The sequence below is a fragment of the Peromyscus eremicus genome, chromosome 5 (genome assembly GCF_949786415.1).
Source record: "Peromyscus eremicus chromosome 5, PerEre_H2_v1, whole genome shotgun sequence".
NCBI classification, from domain to species: Eukaryota; Metazoa; Chordata; class Mammalia; order Rodentia; family Cricetidae; genus Peromyscus; species Peromyscus eremicus.
Genome location: NC_081420.1, coordinates 84,572,508 through 84,597,318, shown reverse-complemented (window position 1 = coordinate 84,597,318; position 24,811 = coordinate 84,572,508). Strand labels below are relative to the sequence as shown.

The 24,811-nt window shown below is 49.4% G+C and overlaps 1 protein-coding gene across 1 annotated transcript in view; it reads left to right on the top strand.

Moving 5' to 3' along the window:
* Spire2 (spire type actin nucleation factor 2) overlaps positions 1-22,351 on the top strand; it is a 38,047-nt gene extending 15,696 nt beyond the window's left edge. Inside the window, exons 3-15 of the mRNA XM_059263850.1 lie at positions 6,324-6,680; positions 8,986-9,066; positions 9,182-9,346; positions 9,985-10,071; positions 10,446-10,569; positions 12,258-12,427; positions 12,914-13,103; positions 14,881-14,996; positions 18,350-18,484; positions 18,655-18,722; positions 20,143-20,170; positions 21,465-21,580; positions 22,004-22,351. Coding sequence (XP_059119833.1) covers positions 6,324-6,680; positions 8,986-9,066; positions 9,182-9,346; positions 9,985-10,071; positions 10,446-10,569; positions 12,258-12,427; positions 12,914-13,103; positions 14,881-14,996; positions 18,350-18,484; positions 18,655-18,722; positions 20,143-20,170; positions 21,465-21,580; positions 22,004-22,235 — 1,869 coding nt within the window. The 3' untranslated portion in view covers positions 22,236-22,351. The remainder of the gene's footprint in view (positions 1-6,323; positions 6,681-8,985; positions 9,067-9,181; positions 9,347-9,984; positions 10,072-10,445; positions 10,570-12,257; positions 12,428-12,913; positions 13,104-14,880; positions 14,997-18,349; positions 18,485-18,654; positions 18,723-20,142; positions 20,171-21,464; positions 21,581-22,003) is intronic.
* The last annotated feature ends 2,460 nt before the right edge of the window (positions 22,352-24,811 follow it).

The following is a 24,811-nucleotide window of genomic DNA, read 5'->3' as shown; positions in this document are numbered from 1 at the left end:
GGTTGGAGGTCCTGAGACTGGGCAGGTGCCCAGGATTTTCCTAATGGAAAGCATTCTTTGTGTTCCAGAGAAAGTTTCCAGCGAGTTTGGGCACAGAAAAGCTTTTTACCAAAGAAGCCATCAGATAAGAGGCTTGCTGGAGTTAACCCTTCCCTCACTTGGTGTTAGTGTAGGCCAGCACTCTGGAAAAAGACTGGCCTGGATGGATCGGGTTACCTCTCTGCAGTGTGCACTGGGGTGGGTAGGAGGGCTTCCTGCTTGCTTCTCAGCCTGTCTCCCTCCATGGAGTCATGTGGTTTCCATTGGAGACTGTGCCTCACAACTGAGCCTCACAGAGCTATGAAGCACACTAGAGATCATGCACCACCTTGCCTTTACCTGGCATCTACCTCTACAACCAATGGATTTACTGTGTGGCCTCTCCATGTTTCTGTCCCCTTACCGTGCTAGCTTTCTCTTTCCATTGTCATACCCAAGAGCGGTCCTGAGATAGTCTCTGGAGTCTCCAGTTTCCCAGGGTCCTCCATCCTGGCTGCTGGCCAAAACCCTGCTGTTTGCCACCTGTCAGGTGTGACCAGCCACTAGATGTTAGTGCCATGCCCTCTTCCTCGGCATTCTGGGTGTGCCTTGGAAACAGTCTGTGACTTCAACCTGCTTAAAGTAGAGATAAAAGTAGGGGGAGTGCAGCCCCGAGGGTGGTCCAGGGCTTTGGTCCACTGTGACTTTACCCTTTCCACCAGTCTTGATAAGTCAGGGGTTACCTTCCTCAGACCCCTTAGGCTCCAGCGTCTTCTGAGATGTCCCTGTAGGACCCAGAGACCCTTATCTCTTGCCTGACTCTGTCTTTGGCCTGTTATTGCTCTGCCTGCCTCAGGCTCAGATTTCCTGGGATACCTTGCTAGCCAGAAATGAGTGGAGAGGCCACTGGGGCAAGGTAGTACCAGAGAGTGGACAGTCTCCTGATGGGACTATGGCTCCATCTGCTACAGCAGTGTCCTCTCACCCTAGCAATGTAACAGAAAACTTAGAGCATAGCACAGACAGGACCAGCTCCAAGGGCTAGCTTGGCCAGCTTCTAGCTGTGGTGAAGTGGCCTAGCCTCTCTGCCTCTGTCCCTCTGTATACGAGATAGGAGTCTGTGTCGGTGGGTTGTTGAGGTTAAACAGGATGTTTTACATAGGCTTAGCATAGTGTCTACATAGTAGAGCTGTTATTTTTGTGTGTATGTGCCTTTGATAGTCTTTTCTTTCTTCTTAACAAATATTTTATGTATATAGGTTTTGTATTTATTTATCTATTTATTTTGCTTGCAAGTATGTCTATGTACTGTGTATACCTGGTACCCGAGGAGGTCATAAGAGGGTGTTGGATCCTCTGTAACTGGAGTTATAGAAAGTTGTGAGACATCATGCAGGTACTTGAAGTTGAACCCAGGTCCTCTGGAGGAGCACCCAATACTCTTAACCACAGAATCCATCTCTCCAGTCCCAGATAGTCTGTCCAAAGAAGGAAAATATGAAAACCATTCATTCAGTAGTACTGGAGATTGATCCTCAGGTTTTGCATGTGCTAGGCAATATCTCCAGCCTCAGTTTATCTTTTTATTTTGAGATGGAATTTCACTAAATTGTCCAGGCTGGCCTCAGACTTACTCTGTAGTCCAGGAAGGTCTTAAACTTGCAGTCTTCCTGCCGCTGCCTCCTGAGCAGCTGGGATTAACAAGCTGTGTCACCAAGTCCTGCCTATAAGCCTCATATTTATATTTATTTGTTTTGAGACAGGTTTTCATTGTGTAGCCCAGGCTGGCCTCAAGGTTAGGATTTTCTTGCCTCAGCCTCTCAAGTGCTGGGATCACAGGTCTGTGCCTCCTCATCCAAATGTATGAAAGTCCTTTGCAACATAAAAGCAAATGCTATGCAAATTAGGGATACTGTTAATCCCCCTGTGTATTCAGCTATGCTGGCAGCCCATTGCAGTGTTTCCGTCCTACTAAACCTAACTGAGGCAGGGGGGTGGTCACATGGGCACAGAGAATCAAGGTGCAGGCAGCATTTGGGGGGTGAACACAAAACAACATCCTCCAGTGCACCCCACAGAGCTATTGTCCCCAGGTCATTGATGGTAAATTGTGAAGACAGGGTTCCTTGCCAAGTGAAATAGAGAAATGCTGAGGTAAGAGGACTCTACAGAAAGACCTCAAAGATGCTTGATGTGCTTTTAAAAAAAGCATTACTGAGGCTGGAGAGATGGCTCATCAATTAAGAGTACTGGCTGACCTTCCAGATGATCTGGGTTTGATTCCCAGCACCCACATGGCAGCTTACACTGTCTTTAACGGCAGTCCCTGGGGACCTGGCACCCTATTCTGGCCTCCACAGGCACTGAATGCATGTGATACACAGACTTACATGTAGGCAAAACACCCATACACACAAAATAAAATGAAAACAAAAATTAAAGAGTTATTATCAGGCATGATGAACATGCTTATAATCTTTTGGGAAGTTAAGGCAGGAGGCTTAAAACTTTGAGGCCACCCAAGACTACATAGCAAGATAGCCAGGGTCTGCCCCTGTGCCCTCAGGTGTCTGCATGCTCCATCACATGCCCTCAGGAGTCTGCATGCTCCATCACATGCCCTCAGGTGTCTGCATGCTCCATCACATGCCCTCAGGTGTCTGCATGCTCCATCACATGCCCTCAGGAGTCTGCATGCTCCATCACATGCCCTCAGGAGTCTGCATGCTCCATCACATGCCCTCAGGAGTCTGCATGCTCCATCACATGCCCTCAGGAGTCTGCATGCTCCATCACATGCCCTCAGGTGTCTGCATGCTCCATCATGTGCCCTTGGTGTCTGCATCCTCCATCATATGCCCTCAGGTGTCTGCATGCTCCATCATGTGCCCTCCGGAGTGGTTATTATGTAGAGTGTTTCCTCCCCGCTTTGGTCAGGTTAAATGTATAGACATAGAAAAGTTACATTTTGCTGTGGATATCGCTATATGTAAATAAACTCTGATTGGCCAATAGCCAGACAGGAAGTATAGGCGGGACTAACAGAGAAGAGAATTGAGGGAACAGGAAGGGAAGAGAGAGACTGCCTGGAGCTGCCGCCAGGACAAGAAAGATGTAAGGTACCAGTAAGCCATGAGCCATGTGGCAAAGTAAAGATTAATAGAAATGGGCTAAATATAAGAGTAAGAGCTAGACAATAACAGGCCTGAGCTAATGGCCAAGCAGTTTAAATAATGTAAGAGTCTGTGTGTTTATTTTATAAGTGGGCTCTGGGACTGGCGGGACTTGGTGGCGGGAGCTGGAGAGAAATTCTCCAGCTACAACATTTCTTTAAAAAGATATGAGGCTGGTTATGATATGGTGGAGTGTGCCTACAATTCCAACACTCAAGAGGCTGAAGCAGGAGGATCATGAATTTGAGGCCAGCTAGAGCTACATAGATACCCTGTCTCAAATAAAAAACAACTAGCTGGGCATAGACCTGTAGTCCTAGCTCTGGGGAAGTGGAGGTAGGAGAACTAGGAGTAAGCTTCATGAGATACTACCTCAAAAAACAAACAAATAAAAGCAAACAGAGGGCCTGAAGAGATGGCTTGTCAGCTAAGAACATCAGCTGCTCGGACGTTGGTTCAAGTCCCATCACCCACGTGGGTACTCCCAAATAATCTGTAACTCCAGTTCTAGGGGATCTCACGCCCTCTTCTGGCCTCTATGGGTACTGCATTCATGTGGTGCACAGAGGTACAAGCAAGATACCAATCAATACACATAAAAATAAATTAATTGCTTTAAAAAAAAAAAGCCAGGAGGAAGTGGTGCACACCTTTATTCCCAGCACTCGGGAGGCAGAGACAGTTAGATCTCTGTGAGTTCAAGGCCAGCCTGGTCTACAGAATGAGTTCCAGGACAGCCAGGGATACACAGAGAAACTCTTGACTCAAAAAACAAAAAACAAAAAAACAAAAAAACAAAACAAAAAAGAAATAAAGAGAAGAAAAATAGTGCTGGAGAGTTGGACTAGAGGTTAAGAGCACTTGTTCTTTCGGAGGACCCAGGTTCAATGCCTGGTATACACATGGCAGCTCACAACTGTCTGTAACCCCTCTTCAGAGTGCACTAGGCACATACAGGGTACACATGCTTGTATTTGGGTAGAATGCTCATACACATAATTTTTCTTTTTAGTCGGGATGGTGGTGCACACCTTTAGTCCCAGCGCTTGGGAGGCAGAGGTAGGCAGATCTCTGTGAGTTTGGGGCCAATGTGGCCTGCATAGTGAGTTCCAGGACAGCTAGGTAGAGAGACTCTGACTCAAACAAACAAACAACAAAGTATAATGAAGTATAATATTTTTCTTTTTGAGACAAGGTCTAACTGTATAACCCTGGCTGATCTAAAACTTGGGCTGGCCTCAAACTCACTAGCTCCTCTACCTGCTGAGTGCCAGGATTAAAGGTGTGAGCTGTTTGCTCAGCATGACATAATTTGTGTGTGTGAGTGAGTACAGATGTCAATTTGTCCTTACAATGATGTGAGTCGACTGTTACTGTAACAGACTCCTCGGATAATCAGGAAGGTGAGGTTTGGCTGGGAGTGTGGCTCAGTGGCAGAGTGCATCCTCAGCATGCCATGTGGCTCTGGTTCAAGCTCCACAAAGGGGAAAAGGGTTGTTTTGGCTCACAGTTTCGGAAGTTTCAGTTCATGATCACGTAGTCCTAATGCTTTGGGACTATGGTGATGTAACATATTCATGGCAGGAGGAGAAGGCTGCTTATCTTTTGGCTGGGTGTGAAAAGAAGAAAAGTTGGAGGCCAGTTTCCAATAGCTCCTCCCAGGCCACACCTTCAGTGAGCAGAAGACTTCCCACTTAACGCTTCCTCCTTTCTTTCTTCTTTCCTTCCTTCCTTCCTTCCTTCCTTCCTTTCTTCCTTCCTTCCTTTCTTTCTTTTGACGGGGTCTAACTATGTAGCCCAGGCTGGTCTAGAACTCACTATGTAGCACAGGCTGGCCTGGGACACATGGAAATTTGCCTGACTCTGTTTCCCAAATGCTGGGATTAAAGGTGTGACCATGACCAGCAAGCCTGCCTCTTAAAAGTTCTACCAGTTCCCAATGGAAGGAAGCTGAGAACTAAAGCTTTAACACATGGGCCTTTGGGGGACATCTAAGAATTAAACTCTAGGGCCGGGGTATGATATGGTGGTAGAGTACTCCCATATGTGTGAAGGCCTGGGTTTGGTACCCAGCACTGCAAAATAAAAAAATAAAAATAAAAATAAAAAAAAGAAACCCCCCAGCCCCCAAAACTCCAGTGGTTAAACAGCATCGCAGCAGTGGTCACTGCCGCGTCAGCCGGGCCTTCTCCTTTGATTTCAGCCACCCTGTTATATCACACGAGAAGCTAATACTTAGCTGGGTTATCTCATTCCTAATTATCTTTTTTGGGGTCATACATACTGTGCAGTCAGCACCAGAGTTAAGACAAGTCGTCTCCTTTTACGTAAAAGGCATCTTGAGCCTTCCCATCCCAGCTGTGCCCCAGCTCAGGGAGAGGGCTACTAACTTCTCTTGCCGTGGATGGGCTCAGCTTGCTTGAGTCATGCTAACGGGACAACACTGTATAACAGTTTTTCAGCTGATCTGTGTGGTATATGCTTGTGTTTGTCTGTTTCCTGTTCTGTAGTGCCCTGCTGTGGGCACATACCTGTCCCCACTATGAAGAACACATGAGTAGTTTATGAACAAACCTTGGGTGGATGTACTTTTCCATTCTCTGGGTTAAATGCCAGGGAGGAGGGGAGGTGCTGAATCACATGTTCCATGCATATTGGTAAGAATTTTCCTGTTTTCTGAAGTGACTGTGCTCTTTGGGGGACATCTTTTTAACAGTGGTCCATGTTTTGTTTGTGCTGTGATTCCCCTCTGGCAAAGAGGTGTTATTTCTTTTTTTATTGATTTATTTGTTTTTATTTGGTGTATATCAATTGGTGTTTTACCTGCATGCATGTCTGTGTGAGGGGGTTGGATCCCCTGGGACTTGAGTTACAGACAGTTGTGAGCTGCCATGTGGGTGCTGGGAATTGAACCCAGGTCCTCTAGAAGAGCAGCCTATGCCATCTCTCCAGCCCCGAGATGGTATTTCTATATCATCATTATAAGCCGTGCTGTGATTTCCTCTTCTCCCTGCCTGTCATTCTGTCTGGTGTCTCTGTCTTATGATGGAGGGTGCTGCTGATTGTGGGCCCCAGTGCCCTTGTGGCTCAGAGTGCTATCTCTGGTGACCATATGACATCTCTGTCCCTTAGATGGTGCAGTCCCTGGGCTTCGCTATCTACCGTGCCCTGGACTGGGGCTTAGATGAGAGTGAGGAGCGAGAGCTGAGCCCCCAGCTGGAGAGGCTCATCGACCTCATGGCCAACAGTGACTGTGAGGACAGCAGCTGTGGGGCAGCGGATGAGGGCTATGGGGGTCCAGAAGAGGAGGAGGAGGCCGAGGGTGGCCCCCGAGCCGTGCGAACCTTTGCCCAGGCCATGCGGCTGTGCGCTTCGCGCCTGACCGACCCCCATGGCGCACAGGCCCACTACCAGGCAGTGTGCCGAGCTCTGTTTGTGGAGACGCTGGAGCTTCGTGCCTTCCTGGCCCGGGTGAGGGAGGCCAAGGAGGTGAGTGAGATATGGGCTGCAAATGAAGGGCTGATGCTGGGTGGAGTGAGGAGGATGGATGGGACATGGGGGTACAAACGGGGTGGGAATGGGGCTAGGGAGGCGATGGGGCCCCATCCTCAGTTGTCCAACGGGGCTAAGGTCTTTGGTGCCTGACTGCACCTTCCTAGGAATACCCGTAACTTCCCCCTCTCCCATGCTGGGCAGTGCCCAAAATGTTTCATACATTTTTAACTTCATGCCTTCTTTTCACCGGTTTTCAGAGAAGGGAATCAGTCAGTGGCCCCTGGCCGTCACTCCTGTTGCCTCTCAACTAGCCATTCCCTCCCTGCCTCCTCCTTCATCTCTGCTTACTGCTCACTGGCTGGCTTCTCCAAGCCCCAGTTCCTTCCGAAAATGGGATGCTAAAGACAGCCACTTCTTCCCTTGGGGCACCACACAGGCAGGCCCATGGTCTTGGAGACTTGGGGTGGGCTGGTGAGAACCCCTCAGGGCATTTACTGTGCTTACCACAGTCCTACTTCATTCTTTGGTGGTCTCCTGTCTTACAAATGAACAAATGCTACCTCTGAGAGTCAGGGTCCCTCAGCCCAGTGTCAGAGCCTGTCTGGATACAGCCGGCTCCTAAACTGGATTCCCTCTAGGCTGTCCTGACTTCCCCTGACCCAGAGTTAGGGCTTGGCATCTTGTGACTGTCTCCATTCTTCCTTGGAGGAGAACCATTTTTTCCCCCTGTGAAGTAGGCTGTCCAGGCCTCTGTGAACATTTCACTGATGATGAAAGGGACACTGGGAACAGGTCAGGTGAGGGTCAAGTCATTCTCTCTTGCTCAGGTAGCAGAAGTTAATTTTTAAGTTAGTTGATGTTGGTTTCTGGTTCCACCCTGCCCTTTTCTGTGCTGTATCCCTTTTCCTGTAGCCTAGAAGGGCCATAGCTAGCATTCTGACCCTTGGAGCCTACATAGGCTTTCAGGGATGTTTGAGTGACGGAATCTGGGACCCAGCTTGAACCCATTGATCCTCACTTGTAACTGTCACATGCCAGTCTTGGGAGGCTCTCCACTTAGCTCCCAGTATTCCATGCATCATCCCCACCTTCCCTCTCAGCTCCCCTTCCCTCTCAGCTCCTCCCTGGCGTCTCAGAGACACTCTCTGCCTGTGCTCCCTGTGGCTGGCAGGTGGTCCTTGGGTTTTTTGTCCTTCTGTGAACATGGTCTGTTGTGTTGCTCAAACCAGTTCCTTACCCAGACAAATGAGCTTTAGCAGGAGCACACACCTCTACACTCCATTCCACTGATCCCAGAGACAGTCAGGGGATGGGTGCTGGGGACACGGGGTCCTGGACAGACACACCTGGGCTTGTCTGGGCTGGCGATTTTGGACAGGTGCATAGGGTCAGGTGTAGCTATTCTAAGTAGGACAGGAGAGCCATCCTCTATGCCCTTTGCCTCAGGAGTCCCACACAATAGTGTGTCTTAACACAGTTTGGCAAGTAGCTTAAGGTGAAAGCCAAGGTAACTGGTTCTGTCTTCGTTGGGTGCTGCTGAAGGGCAGATGCTTCTCTACTGTGGGCAGTTAGTGAAAGCAGAAGCCCCAGGCTGCCCCCTAGACCCAGAACCATCAAAGCAGCAAGTCTGGCATCTTCCCCCAAATTCCTAGTTGCCTGAGTCCCTGGCATCTTTCCTGGACCCTCACCATGATGTTAGCACTCCATATCTGGACGGCCTCCTGCTGGTTAACTCATCCTGGTCATCTGCCTTCATCAATTCTGCCAGTCCTAACACTTGCCACACTGTGCTTGGCTCCAGACTTAGAACAGCAGCTGAGGAAGCATACACAGCCTCTAGGAGATAGGTTCTTGGTGACCTCTAGTATGGGCCGTGCATATAGAGAAGCAGCCACGAGAAAGGGTGGGCTCGTGGGCTGGCCAGGGTGTCCCGAGGTGCTGGGTGAACTGAAATCTGGAGGGCAACAGGGAGTGCTTCCCCTTCTGCATCAACCACCTGTGAAGGACAGTGCCTCTCTAAAGCATGTGGGTCAGATGGGAGCCAGTGCATGTGGACACTGGGCTGTCACCAGGCCCTGCTCAAGAGAAGCCATTAGAGAGAAGATTAAAAGTTCCCTGTGCCTTTCCAAAGCTATGGTATAGTTTCCTCAGATCTTTCCAATGCCTGGGCCGGGTGCCTTCGTGACTCCTCTTTAGCTGGCTGAGTGCTGGAGAAGTGCCTCCTGCTAGATGGGATTTGCAGGGTCCTGCTGTGGCCACTCTTCTGCCACTTCTGCACTAACTAGACATGTGGTCCCAGATGCTGCAGAAGCTGGGGGAAGATGAGCCACGGGTAGAGAAGCCACTGGCTGAGCTCGACCACCTGGGACACACAGACTGGGTAAGACATGGACCCCTCCTGACCTGGGACAGAGGAGAGCACAATACACCCAGAAAGGTTTGTGCCGGAAGAGCCGTGGGTGCCAGAGCTGAGGCCATTTTCTTGTCTGGGTCAGGCCCGGCTCTGGGTCCAGCTCATGCGGGAGCTACGTCATGGGGTGAAGCTGAAGAAAGTGCAGGAGCAGGAGTTTAACCCACTGCCCACCGAGTTCCAACTCACCCCCTTCGAGATGCTGATGCAGGACATCCGTGCCAGGAACTATAAGCTGCGCAAAGTCATGGTGAGCCACAGCCCTGTTGTCCTCCACCAGCACCCCCGGCCCTGTTCCCTTCTGCAAGTTCTTACTTACCCTGCTGCCGTCGACTAGTGGCCCTGCCCTCTGTCTCTGCTAGCAACCCTTGCCCTGTTCCTTGTGCTTGAGTAGAGTTTGATACTCATCTGCAGATATGAATAAGACAGAGTGGCTGGTTTCCACAGCTCTTGGTTGTATTGGGAATACGGTATAATAATTAGGGAAAGGAGAAGGTTCTTGAGGGTCAGGAGGGGCCCTAAGAGCCAGCCACCTTTTCCCATGTAACACACATATGCATAGCCTTATGTGCACTGGTATCACTCTTCTGACAACCCCTGAGATGGGTCCTACAGCCCCATTTCCTGAAGAATCTTAGGTTCAGGAAGCTCGGGCTGCTGAGTTTAGAACTCACTAGACCTTGAACGTTGTAGCCACTGCTGGATGTGGCCCATGTATCTGCTGTATACCTGTTAGAGAAGCCGCTGAGTCCCAGGGAACAGAGGCCATAGGAGGGAAGCTGGCTGTGAAGACGAGGCTGTAGTCAGGGCTGTGTGAGCCCCTCCTGGTCACCCTAACACCAGCAGTTGGCCCTTGCGAGCTCAGGGTGACTCTGCTTCTCCTGGCAGGTTGATGGGGACATCCCTCCCAGAGTGAAGAAGGATGCACACGAGCTCATCCTGGACTTCATCCGCTCACGGCCCCCACTAAAGCAGGTACCAGCTCTGCACTTCCTCCTCTGGAGATTGTGGGGCCTGCTGCTCTCCTGTGACCAAGCCGGGAGGTATCTTATCACGTCTACTTTCTGAGGGAGGCCATTGAGGGATCTTTTGCCTGTTGGCTGGATGGTTGGACATGATCTCTGGCATAGGGCTTCTGGGTCTGTGTCTTCTTCCTCTTGGGGAGAACTTTTAGCCATTTTTACACCTCACACCAGGTGTGCACAAAGCCTCCTTGGCTAGTGCTTCCTTCTGAGGTACTGAGAGGTAGCACTGAGTCTCCTGGACTACTCCAGCATGTCCCTACTCTAGAGCAGGCCCGTGTCACCACCTGCCTCCCCTTCCTACTTAGTGTGTCATGTCGGCGGCAGGTCTCGGAGAGACGGCTTCGCCCTATACCACAAAAGCAGAGAACACTGCATGAGAAGATCCTGGAGGAAATCAAGCAGGAACGGAGCCTTCGTCCAGTAGGAGCCCAGCACCTAGGTGCTCGTGGTGAGTGAGGGCGGGGTGAGTGATGGGGAGAAGACATCCCCCAGTGGACCTTGCTGGGGCTACACATCAAATCTGAGGACTGTTAGCCCCGAGAGTCCTGTATGGGTAGAGGACCCAGGACCCCTTAATTTTTTTTAACTGTAAACTTAGAGGAGTTATAATGGCCTTGTGAAGTGAAATAATGCTGTCCTCTAGGTTTTGATCAGATTTTGCCTTTATATGTTGTTATAGTGGATGACAGATCTCAACATTTGGGAGTCAAATGAAATAAAAGTCAAGTTTCTAAGTGACTGGAAGCCAGACATACGTTCAGATATTTGAGACTTGTTCTTCCTTGCAAAATTAAGGATGGTGGACTTCAACCTGCTGCTGCCAGGCCTTTGGGAGACTAGACGGCTCTCCTCTTTAGCTAGAGAACTCACTGTTACCTGGCTCAGCAGCCCGAGCTTTCCCCTTCTAAGTGGAGAATTAAACCAAGTGGTTGGTGCTCAGGGAGCTGTTCACTTCCATGTTGACCTTCTTTCGTCCTCCCCACTCACGGCCCACGTCTGCCCTGGCCTCCTCATCTCCCCACTCACGGCCCACGTCTGCCCTGGCCTCCTCATCTCCCCACTCACGGCCCACGTCTGCCCTGGCCTCCTCATCTCCCCACTCACGGCCCACGTCTGCCCTGACCTCCTCATCTCCCCACTCACGGCCCACGTCTGCCCTGACCTCCTCATCTCCCCACTCACTGTCCACTGCTGCCCTGGCCTCCTCATCTCCCCACTCACGGCCCACGTCTGCCCGGGCCTCCTCATCTCCCCACTCACGGCCCACGTCTGCCCTGACCTCCTCATCTCCCCACTCACTGTCCACTGCTGCCCTGGCCTCCTCATCTCCCCACTCACGGCCCACGTCTGCCCGGGCCTCCTCATCTCCCCACTCACTGTCCACTCCCACACTGGCCTCCTCATCTCCCCACTCACTGTCCACTCCCGCACTGACCTCCTCATCTCCCCACTCACTGTCCACTCCTGCCTGGGCCTCCTCGTCCTCCCCACTCACTGTCCACTCCTACCCTGGCCTCCTTGTCCTCCCCACTCACTGTCCACTCCCACACTGGCCTCCTCATCTCCCCACTCACTGTCCACTCCTGCCCTGACCTCCTCATCTCCCCACTCACTGTCCACTGCTGCCCGGGCCTCCTCATCTCCCCACTCACTGTCCACTCCCACACTGGCCTCCTTGTCCTCCCCACTCACTGTCCACTCCCACACTGGCCTCCTCATCTCCCCACTCACTGTCCACTCCTACCCTGGCCTCCTTGTCCTCCCCACTCACTGTCCACTCCTTCCCTGACCTCCTCATCTCCCCACTCACTGTCCACTCCTTCCCTGACCTCCTCATCTCCCCACTCACTGTCCACTCCCACACTGGCCTCCTCATCTCCCCACTCACTGTCCACTCCCACACTGGCCTCCTCATCTCCCCACTCACTGTCCACTCCTTCCCTGACCTTCCACATCCTTCCCTGTTCCTGCTCTGCCCCCTTGTCTTCCTTGCTCATCATCCACTCTGGCTTCGTGCTCCTTCCCTCCCTGCCCCACATCCACCCTTGCCCTGGTCTCCTTGCCTTTGCTGCTCACTTCCTCTCCTCTCCCTCTCCACTCACCATCCACCTCTGCCTTTGTTTTTCCTGCCTTCAGGGTTTGGTTCTCTGCCCTGCATCCTCAATGCCTGCTCTGGGGACATCAAGTCCACTTCCTGCATCAACCTGTCTGTCACAGACGCTGGGAGTGGAAGCCAGCGTCCACGGCCCCGGGTCCTGCTTAAAGCCCCCACCTTAGCAGAGATGGAAGAAATGAACACGTCTGAGGTCAGAGAATAGGGATTCTTCAAAAGATCATGCTGATGGGGCTGGGAAAGGCTTAACGGGACAGGGGTCTGTTTGGTAAGTTATTTTCTTCTTGTGGCTGGAGGAATAGCCTGAGTAGCCCTCCGTCAGCATGAAAAGCTGGTCCTGGTGAGGACCTCAGGCCCACTAGGATAGAAGATGACCTCAGTGCTGGCCATCTCAGAGGGCTCAGCCTTCTACAGAACTGTGGTCTCCAGGGTTTTCAGGAAGACCTCAGGGAATGGTTTGACTATAGAGACACTTGCCATGAACTGTCCAGAAGATAGCAGATATGAGCTAGCGATATGTAGAGAACAGTGCAGGTCTTGGTGGGCTTAGTTAGCACTCCTGGATCCACTGCCTTGGTCCAAGGATGAGCAAGAGGTGCTGGAGGTAGTGGTCAGAACTAGGGGCAGTGGTCGGGAGGGTGCGGTGGTCTGGAAGGAGCTGTGCCTGGTGTGCTTTCAGGAAGAAGAGTCCCCCTGTGGAGAGGTGACCCTGAAGCGGGACCGCTCTTTTTCGGAACATGACCTAGCTCAGCTTCGGAGTGAGATGGTCTCTGGTTTGCAATCAGTCACTCAGCCCCCAGGAGGGATGGAGCCACCTCGGGCCAGAGCGGGCAGCATGCACTCCTGGAGACCCAGCACCCAAGACCAGGGTAAGTCTTCACACCAGCTGCTCTTTTCATTTCCATGGACTCGGTGTTGCAGCCTCACATCTTCTCAAGCCGGCAGGTACCCACGGTGTGTAGCTTGTGCCTGCAAGGATAGTGCTGAGTCCTTCACCACCTAACACACGCATCCCTGCTTTCCATGGAGGTTTTTTTTTTAAACCAGCTAACCAACCCGTACTCATAGCAAAACATTTCTGCATCCTTGGGGGATGGAGAGATGGCTCTGTGGTTAAGAGTACTTGCTGCTCTTGCAGAGTATGATTCCCAACACTCACATGGTGACTTATAACCATCTCTAATTCCAGTTACAGGGAATCCAATGCCCTCTGCTGGCCTCTGTGGGTACCAGGCACACAAGTGGTACACATACATATACTCATACACATAGAATAAAAATAAGTAAATCAGGCCAGGTGTGGTGGTGCACACATTTGATCTCAGCATTTGGGAGGCAGAGGCAGGTGGATCTCTGAGCTCATGGCCAGCCTGTTCTACAAAGTGAGTTCCAGGATGGCCAGGGATATACAGAGAAACCTTGTCTTGAAGAAAAAAAAAAGAAGAAGAAGAAGAAAGAAAGAAAGCTAAGTAAATCTTTTTAAAGAAAATTCAAATTCTCATGATTCTGTTCCGTAGGGATAATTGTTAGTGGTGGTATCCTGAGATGTAGTAAGGAGGCTGGCATCTCTTTCTTTCTTTTTTCTGTGCACAGCTGGGCTCTTGAAGCACCTGACCTATCACCAGCCACCGTCCCCCACCAGAGGACTCAAACTAGAAATAGCCCCTCTGGCCTGGGTGCACAGGGTTAGTCCCATCAGTCAGTGGCTGGACTTACATCAAGAGCTGGGAGTGTTAGAAATGGGTCTGGGGTCCCAAGAACATGACCATACAATCCAGAGGGTTTGGGCAAGCCAAAACGTTTCAGTTCTGCAGAAGGGTGCACGGCCATGTCAAAATCAAGAGGCGACCCCAGTGAGCTTTTAGTTCTTCTTTTTCTTTTTTTTTTTTTTTGATGTGTGTTGTTTTGTTTTTTGTTTTTTGTTTGGTTTTTCAAGACAGGGTTTCTCTGTGTAACAGTCTCAGCTGTCCTGGAACTGATCTGTAGACCAGGCTGGCCTCAATCTCAGAGATCTGCCTGCCTCTGCCTCCTGAGTGCTAGGATTAAAGATATGGGCCACCACACCAGGCTCAGTTTTTATTTCTAAAGGAGTCCTGTGCCTCTGAGTGGTCAGAGCTTGGTCTCATGCTCCTGCATGATTGGCTAATTTCAAATGACAGTTGATGAGCAGAATGCAATTTTCAGCACTGAGTGCAACCCTGAGCATATGTTTTGATATCAGGAAGTACAAACTCTGGCAGAAGGTGGGTTTCGGTCATGTAGCTTCCTTACAAAATTTTAAAAGTAATTTAAAATTTTTAACTTAATTTTTATCTTATAAGTATGGGTGTTTTGCATGTAAATGTACCATGTTTGTGTATGTCTGTGTATCATATGGATGCCTGGTACCTGCTGAGGTCAGAGGAGGCTTTTGGATTCCTTGGAATTGGAGTTACAGATGGTTGTGATCCACCATGTAGGTGCTGGGGATTGAACCTGGTTCCTCTGCAAGAATAAGCACTCTTAACCACAGAACCAACACTAACTCTCTCGGCTCCACTTAAAGCTCGTTCCCTCTCCCCACTGGGACATACATGCTGTCCCCATTGTCCACTTGGCACAGCACTCCTGCCCGGTGGTCCCAATGGGCCTGTCTTCTTTCTCCAGTTTTCTGTCCTCCAAGTGGCCAGTCCCAGCCTTTCCTCAGCTCCGCCTTGCCCAGCAGCTTGAGCTCAGTGGATAAACCGGAGGCCTCTGCACCAGATACCAGACACCTGTGGCTGGTAAGTGACAGGGTAGGTTGCCCTTGATGGCCTCTTCAGCATCATCTTCATCCTTTCACTAGCCTGATGCTCAAGAGAGAGATGGGCAGCATTCCTCAGGATGTGGCTGGCTTTGTCTTTAAGGGTACCAGGGTCCTGTTCCCTGTATCTGGGGAGATTGCTCTTTGCTGCCACTTGCTGGTGCACATTGGTACTGCAACCCCAAACCCAGAGAATTGTCTTTCAACCATTTGCCCCTGGCCTAAAGTGCTCTTTGTTCAATTCCAAGGGTGGTCAGGATATTGAACCCTGAATTGCGAGATTTGAGGGCAGTACAGTGTTACAGGGAGTGTTCTGTTGGCTGAGACTTTGACATGCTGGTTCCCATCAGCTATGAGTTTTGTGTTGTTTGTGTGAAGAACTGATACTCTGCCTTGGAGCCCTGACCTGGGCCCGAACTTCACTGTGCAGATTTATCAAATGAAGTAACAGGTAAAAGCTGATGGTAGCCTACAGGGCATCCTACATGTGTGTGGAGGGAGATTAACTGTGGGGTGACACCATCATCTCATGAGGCTTGGATTAAAACGTGTTAAAATGCTTTACAAAGTGTAAGTTCTGTGTAAGAATAAGGCTATTTATTTATTTGAGTACTTTGCCTGCATGTATGTCTGTGCACCATGTGCGTGCCTGGTGCCTGCCAAGGTCAGAAGGCATCAGATCCCCTGGAACTGTCGTTCCAGATGAGAGTGAGCCAATCTGTGGGTTCTGGGAACTGAACCTGAGTCCCTCTGAGAGAACAGTAAGTGATGCTAACTACTGACCCATTGCTCCAGCCCTCTCATTAACTTTAATTGAAAGGTAATGTCCATATGGTAGAATGAGAGAACGCCTTCAAAAAGTTGCCATTTAACTTCTACACACATATATACACACACATAAGATTAATACATGTTAAGGAACTGTTTTTAGCTGTATAGTAGTGGCGCACGCCTTTAGTCCCAGCACTTGGGAGGCAGAGGCAGGTGGATCTCTGTGGGTTTAAGGACAGCCTGGTCTACAAAGTGAGTTCCAGGATAACTAGGGCTACACAGAGAAACCATGTCTCAAAGAACAAAACCAAAACAAATAAAAAAAAATGACTTCTCAATTTGGCAACTTAAAATAATAAACGTTCTCCAGCTGGAGAGATGGCTTAGAGGTTAAGAGCACCATCTGCTCTTCCAGAGGTCATGAGTTCAATTCCCAGCAACCATATGGTGGCTCACAACCACCTATAATGAGATCTAGTGCCCTCTTCTGGCATGCAGGCATGCATGTAGGCAAAACACTGTATACATAATAAATAAATAAATCTTAAAAAAATAATAATAATAAACATTCTCTTACAGTTTCTGAGCATTAAAATTTCAGAAGCATCAGCTCTTAAAAAACACTTATTCATTTGTTATTTACTTATTTGTCATATGTGTTTGGATGTTTTGTCTGCATGAAAGTCTGTGCACCACATGCATGCCATGCCTGTGAGACTAGAAGAGGTGGGTTAGATTCTCTGGGACTGGAGTTACAGATGGTTGTGAGCCACCATATGGGTGCTAGGAATTGAACCTGGGTCCTCTGGAAGAATAGCCAGTGTTCTTATCTACTGAGCCATCTCTCCAGCCCCTTTATTTTTATTTTTGAGACAGTCTCACATTCTACCTCAGGCTGGCCTGGAGCAAATTATGTAGCCCAGGTTGGCCTGGAACAAATCACATAACCTAGGCTAGCCTCAAACTTGCTTTGCTCCACTTCTGCCTCAGAAGCAATTTAACTAGGGGGTATGGCTAGTTTCTCCCTGAGGTTTCAGGTAGAATATAAACAGGGATTGCATGCTATGGCAGCTGAAAGCCACAGCATATTTTATGACCAAGTGTCTGCATTGACACACTCTCACTATGCACTGCAAGTGTTAACAAGTCTAACCATTTCTTTGTTTGTTTGTTTTTCCAGACAGGGTTTCTCTGTGTGGCTTCAGAGCCTGTTGTGGAACTTTCTCTGTAGACCAGGCTGGCCTTGAACTCACAGAGATCCGCCTGCCTCTGCCTCCCGAGTGCTGGGATTAAAGGCATGTGCCGCCACTACCCGGCCCATCTAGCCATTTCTTAAGGCTAGAAAATTAAGGACCATTTCTTGTTCAAGGAAGGAAGGGGCATGTTTTAAAATTCCACAAGTCCCACAGTAGCCTCTCAGTTCTGGGATCTCAAAAAGTACTTTCTGAAAGTTAAGCTATAAAAATCAGAGAACCTGGTGTGGCCTTTAGTCCTGCCCTAGCCCCTGAGAGGTAGCTGCTAACCTCTGCATTGGACATGGCAACTCCTGACTATAAATACTAACAATAGAAAGAAGCTGGAAGTCCTGGGGCCTCAGATCCTGTGGGACATGCAGAAACGCTGGTGCTGTTCCAGGACTAAGTAGCCCTGCACAGGGCTACCAATGCACATCCTAGAAAAAACATCCAGTTACCATCCTTATGGCACCCAGAATGCTGTTCCCCATCTGCCTCCACGAACAAGAGCTAGTGTTTTGAGTTCTGTATTCCTGGTACCATGTTAAGAATTGTATGTTGAGGGGTTGGGGATTTAGCTCAGTGGTAGAGCGCTTTAAGGCCCTGGGTTCAGTCCTCAGCTCTGGGGGAAAAAAAAAAAAAAAAGACAAAAGAATTGTGTGTTGAGCCGGCGGTGCACGCCTTTAATCCCAGCACTCCAGAGGCAGAGCCAGGCGGATCTCTGTGAGTTCGAGGCCAGCCTGCTCTACAGATCAAGATCCAGGACAGGCACCAAAACAAAAAAACAAAAAAACAAACAACAAAAAAAGAATTGTATGTTGTATTGCCTCAAGGGAGCTGAAGCAGCCCCATTTTACAGAAAAAGTAGGCTTGGAAGGTTTAGTGTCTAGTCTTATGCCACACACTAGTAAGGTTAAACCAGGATCACTCACCATAATGCCAGTTAGGGCAGATGGCCTGCTGAGTACAAAAGAGCACACTCGGGGCTAGGTAGGGCAGATGATTCCCAGGGCTTCTGGGGACAGTCCAGATCAGGGGCAGAGCGGGGTGGGCAGATTGGAGAAGGCTGGAGCCATGGTGTGTGTTTGCAAGCAGGAGATGGAGTTTTCTGGCATGGGGTCAGTGAGGACAAGGGATGGGGTCCTGGGGCCCTGGCACTGGGGAACCTTGCTACATCAGCAGAGCCTCCTTGAAGCAGACCCAGCCCCCGGTAGTGAGTGAGCTGATTCACATACTTTAGTAAGTAGCCAGGTTATTTGGACTGAGACCAGGTAACTGTGGGGTCCCCAGGATGTTGAGCAAGCAGGACCCTACCCTTTGCCCCCAGGAGTTCAGCCACCCTGTGGAGAGCTTGGCTCTGACTGTGGAGGAGGTGGTGGATGTGCGCCGAGTGCTGGTGAAGGCAGAGATGGAGAAGTTTCTTCAGGACAAGGAGCTCTTTAGCAGCCTTAAGAGGGGGAAGGTGAGACTTGGATGCCCTGGGCAGCAGGGTAGGGGCTGTTCTGAGCAACAGAGGGTGGGACCAGGTGTCTGGGTGGTTGGGTAGAAGCCCCGAGGCAAGGGCTTGTTGGGACTGGGCTTGGACTCCTGTGGCCTTCCACAGCCATGCTATAACCTCGCCTCTCCCTGCAGATATGTTGCTGCTGCAGAACCAAATTTCCCCTGTTTTCCTGGCCGCCGACCTGTCTATTCTGCAAGAGGTGAGCCTTTATCAGCAGACAGACTAACAAGGGGGATGTTTCATCACACCCAGCCAATTCAGTCTTTTCTTCTTCCTTCCTGTCGTCCCCAACCCCTGAGACAGGTCTCACTGTACACCCCAGACTGGCCTCAAACTCATGATCTGCCTGCTTCAGCTGCTTAAGTAGCAGAGACTGTAGGTTAGTGCCACCATGCTTTGTTTAGGTTAAATTTATTTATTTATATTTATTTGGTTTTGTTTTGTGACGGTGTCTTACTATGTAGCCCTGGCTGGCCTGGAACTCACTATGTAGACCAGGGAAGGAACCCATAGAGATCTGCCTGCCTTTGCCTCCAAAGAGCTGGGATTAAAGGCACGTGCCACCACATCTGGCTTAGGTTAAATTTAAATAGCGAAGGGACACCCATGTTTAGCCAAGATGGGGTAACTTCTACTTTCTGGCTGAAACAGCCCCAAACAATCAAGCAAAGGTTATAAAACAACAGTCTTTAAGACACTGGGCACAGGCATCTGAAGGAGGCAGATGAGGGAGCTTGTGCTGGCCTTGGGAGTTTCTGCTCACCAACTGGAGCTGGGGCAGGAGACCAGGGCACTGGAGATCTTAGAAAGGGGTTAGGAGAGGAGAGAACAGCACAGAGAGACCTGGAGATGCCTCCAAGATGTCCTTGAGCCCTGAGCAGGCATGCAAAAGGAAGAACAGAGCTTGGAAAAGAACTAGCCTCATCCTAATCCTAAAGCATGGATTGTCAAAATGCAGCCCCTAGCTACATCTCCCTGTTTATCCTGAGAATGAAGGTTTTTTTGTTTTGTTTTGATTTGTTTCAAGACAGGGTTTCTCTGTGTAGCTTTGGAGCCTGTCCTGGAACTCACTCTTTAGACCAGGCTGGCCTAAACTCAGAGAGATCCGCCTGGCTCTGCCTCCCCAGTGCTGGGATTAAAGGCGTGTGCCATCACTGCTCGACTAGAGTTGAATTTTTACAAGAAGGAATTTGTTTTTGTTTTCTTTTTAATGAGACAGGACCTCACTATATAGCTCAGGCTAGCCTCAAACTCAATCCTCCAGCCTCAGTGCTAGAACTATATAAGTCTGTGTCACCACACCTGGCAGGCATTTACTTCTGAAATTGGATGTGGAAACTTTAAAATGCTAATTGTTATATAAAGCTGAACATCTTACTCAAAGCCGTTCTACGTAGATGGTGCTTCTATGGTGAAAGGCACCAGATATCCCTGAGAGAGATAAGAGGCAGAGGTAAATGAATGTGCTCCGGGAAGATGGAAGGTTCTGGAGTAAAGTGAAAGTGAAGTACCGAGTGACCAGGGATGTGGCCAAAAGCAAGGCTGGCTGACTCAGATGTGTGCAGCAGACAGGGAAGGCCTTCCTTACACTGACACTGCTTTCTCTCTGTTCCTTCCAGAGCTGTGTGCACTTCCTGCAGTGTAAAGGTGAGGATTCAGGGAACCTTCAAGTCTTGGTGATGTGGAATAGGGTACTGCTGCTTCCAATTGGATGTGTTGGACAGTCGCCCTCTTATGAGGCATTTCATCCATTCCCTTCTAAGAAGAATCTGTTCTTACACTTCTCAAGACTGCAATTAGTATATTTGCGTGTAAAATACATAAAGTCTAGGCTGACTTTAAACTCTCTATGTATCTGAGGATGACTTTGAACTCCAGTTCCTCCTGTCTCTGCCTTCCACGTGCTGGGATTACATTAGCCAGTTTGTTTTGTTTGTTTGATGTTTCTTTTAGGCAGGGTCTCACTATGTAACCCTAGCTGATCTGGAACTCACTATGCCTGGCCAAGACTACAGTTTCTTAAAACACTCATAGGTAGTATTTTCTTTTATATTTTTGAGACAAGGTCTTGCTGTGTATAGCACTGGCTAGCCTGGAACTGGCTATGTAAAGCAAACTTGCTTTGAACTCAGAAATATGCCTGCCTCTGCCTTGAGTACTAGGATTATATGTGTGCACCACTGTGCCCAGTCCTCATAAGTAGTCTTAAATCTTGTTTTTAAGGTGCTAGAGAGACGGCTTAGAAGTTAAGAGCACTTGCTGCTCTTGCAGAGGACCTGGGTTTGGTTCCCAGAACTTACATGACAGCTAACAAGTTTGTAACTTCAGTTCCAGAAGATCTGACACTCTCTTCTGTCTCCCAAGGGCACTGCATGCACATAGTGCACAGACATAAATGCAGGCCAAACACTCATACACATAAAGTAAAAATAAATAAGTAAAACATTTGAACAGTTTTTAAGTATTCTATGTGAGTAGGCTGGACACCCACAGCTTTTCTCTCTCCTAAAAAATCCTCCTTTTGACATGAGAAAGCTTTCAGCAAGACCATGTTGCATTTTGGATGCTAGCTTCCACTCAGAGGTAAAGGACAGAAGCCCTTGGAAGTGTACTGACCGTCATGCCTCAGCTCAGAGAGAGGAACCTACTTTTCTCAAATTCTCTAATCTGTCCCTGGACCACAAGAACACTCCATCCTTGTCAATGTGAAATACTGGTTGTGTGCAGAACCTAAAATTACACCCATTGTGGCATAAAATAGTTCCCAAACCCTAAGAAGTTACAGTTTGGATGAGCATGAAATGTAGTTGGAGTGTGACAAGGGAGGAGCCTATGTTGGGCCCTCAGATGAGTGTATGGGGTGCCACCTTGGGTCTCTAGGCCCCTGGGGTGCCTGGATGGTTGGTGAGGAACCTTGTCCACACTCTTCCCTGTGTTGCAGATGAAGATGCCTTCCAAGAAGTGTGCACACATCCCTGTCTACACACTTGGCTTTGAGAGTCTTCAGAAGGTGCCAACTACCAAAGCCACACCAATGCTGAGGAGAGATGCCTTTCAGTATGTTCTGTTGCCTTGCTGCTGGTATCCTGTGGTAGTGAGGAACTAAAAATAACCAGGAAACTAGGGCAGGTAGTGCCTTATCGCACTGTGAGGATTTCTCCAAGGAACAGTCAAGTCACTTGGCAGGGCTCTGAAGGCAGAGTTGTAGGGGACTGAGCTTGGGTGGTCTGGTCTCAGGACCTCAATGCCAGTTGAGGAAGAGCTTCTGCAGGGATGCACATTGACAGGTATGCTCAGTCAGACTCCTGTGGATGAGTCATGGGAAGGAGAGATGAGGCAGCAGGCAGCTTGGAGGGGTGACTGCAGACATAAAAAGCAAGGTTTGGGATTTTGAAGTGGCAGGACAAGGCCTCTGGAGGATCCTGGCCTAAATAGGGTTCTCTCTTCTCATGGTTCTCTCCTGGTATCTCTCCATCCTAGATCCCTGCAAGGACCGAAGTGGCGGAGCGTAGAGGAGGAGTTCCCCCACATCTATGCCCATGGCTGTGTCCTGAAGGATGTCTGCAGTGACTGCACCAGCTTCGTGGCTGATGTAGTATGCTCCAGCCGCAAGAGTGTGGATGTCCTCAATGCCACTCCACAACGCAGCCAACGCAGCCGCCAGACCCAGTCCCTCTATATCCCCAACACCAGGACTCTCAACTTCCAATGACTGTTGTGATGGCCACCCTGCTCCCCATCCTGGAACACAGCTGCCATCAACCCCCTTGCGCATGTACATATATACATATATAGATATTTATAATATATATACAGCCTATATATTTATATTTATATACATTGTCTCTTTGCCCTACAGTTCATTTAGGGCCAAGCTTACTCCAGAAACCTTCCCTCTTCTTTTCCTCTCAGGAATCCTTGGAAAGGCTGGAAGGGATTGGGGAATGGAGGAAGGGCAGCTTTTCTGCCCCATACCTTGGTTCTCTTTAGTAGTGAGCATATGGCGGGCTCTCTTCCCTGGGTGGACAGGTCACCTTGGTTCTCAGGTGAACCTAAGTATCAGGTCCACCTGTCTTTTAGGGTGCTCAAGCAGCAGAGGCACCTGGGAGGCCTCTGAGTGTGTGGGATTCTGCTGGGAGGAAGCCAAGCTGGCTCTTGGTCCCTTGCTAGCATCATGTGACTTTTCCTGGGGAGATATGAACGGACATCTCTTCACCCCAGATAGGTCACTACAGACCAAAGGACCACTCAAGTCTAGCCTGATGAACCAGTGAGTTCTCTGAGATTATGGTAACACGGTGAGGGGTTACTTACAGGAACGTAAGTAACTCTCAAATAGTTGCATCACCCCAAGCCCCTACCCCAGCATAGGTGACAACTCATGAAAGGTACATCGCTGTAATTCACACCCCCAGCCGATTTTCTACTTCCTATACCAAGACAATGGTGCAGCTGGGTGTGGCGGATGTGGCGGCTGGAATCTCCTGTGAGGGCTTGGTGACCTGCTTCCTACCCGGCAGAGACTGTTAACCCTATAACCATTATCATAGACCTCCACATCAGGATATTGTTATTTATTTCACAGCTATGGTTGCAGGCCAGTGTAGTCTGTAGGTCACCACAGCTGCTCAGCTGCATGATGGTCATGGTTATGTTCATTAAACCCAGAGGAAATACCTACACCTGGACTTGGGAGGGGCCTGTGCTAAGCACCCTGCCTGCTTACATGCGTCCAAGAGGTGGGTCTTGTCATCACCAAGCCTTACAGATTAGGAAACAAAGCTTCAGTGAGGTAAAGAGATTTGACTGCTTATCTCAGAACATGCCAGAATTTCAAATGAAACTTGTTATTTGAGGCCTCCTGGCTGACTCCAGGCTCTCACACCCTGCTTAGGACTAGAAGAAGCACCAAAGGCACATGACTGTGACAGATGGATCTGTGGGAGTTATCTTTGAAATTAGAACACCCAATAAAAGCAGCTAGCTCCCAACACTTGTCTGAGCACTTTGTAGACTGCCTTTGTATTTTATTTGTCTTCTAAATTTTAAAAGATAGGTTTATGTTATGTGGGGGTTTTTTTGCATTAATTTATGTGCACTGCATTCATGCAGGAGCCCATGGAAGTTATCAAAGTGGAGTTGCAGGCAGTTGTGAGAGCCATGTGGGTACCAGGAACTGAACTCAGGTCCTTGGCTTCAGCGGCAAGCACTCTTAACCACTGGGCCATCTCTCCAGCCCTTTATTTTAAAAGAACAGGAAGAGAGGGTCAGGAATTACTACTGTCACTCAACTAGCAATAAAAACACTCATGTTTAACCGAGTATGGAGGCTCACATTTGTTATCCCAGCACTTAGGAATTACAGTCAAGAAGATCATTAAGTGGAGCCTAGTCTGGCTACATAGCATGTTCCAGAAAGGTGTGAGCTATCTGGTGAACTCTCAGACAAGAAAACCCTCGTGCTTCTGTAGTGCTCTCGTGGACGGCCACTCCTGGAAACCACAATGGCTGATATACAGACTCAAAAGCAGCCACATACCCAGCTCACACTCCCAAACACGGGGGTACCCAGTTTCTGATCCCCACATAACACTTACAAATGAAAGCAATAAAGCCCATCCCGGGAAACAGCTATGCTGAGCTGAGGGGTGAAGCTTACAGGTTGTACAGTTCCCTACAACTGCTTCCTGAGGCTGCCTAGGCAGGAGAGCAGCTTGTGCTCTGTCTTCTTATTGTCATTGGGGTTGCCGGTCTCTTCCAAACAGTAGGCTGCATATCAGCCCACAGAACTAGCCTCAGCCTCATCTATTGGAGACCATGTTGAACAGAGTGGCTTAGAACCGAACTTTCCTTAAGGACCAGATCTGCAGCAGTTCAGGGAGACACATTTGGAGCTAGTGGTTCAGGGAAGACCAACTCCCAGGCTGTCCGAAACCTCTCTCAGGAGAAGCAGTTCCAGATGGAGCGCTCCCATTTTATTCATAGATGAGGCTCCCGGCCTGGGTAAGCTGGTCACGTCACTTGATCATGGATGACACAGAAGCTAGCCTAGTCCTGAATAGTCAGACTAGACATGAAGGTGGTGTGCTGAGCCTGATGTGGAAGAGGCTGGGACTTATGACAGTGACTAGAAGCAGGGAGAGGGTTGTGAGGGGGACACCTTGAGACAGCAGCTATGCGGCATCAACTTTGAAGTACCTTAAGGTTCTAGCATAGTGTGGGCAGAGCAGCTAAGCCAGTCACTGGGCTGAGCATTCAACCTAGGCAGGAACCAAGATTCCTGGGGGA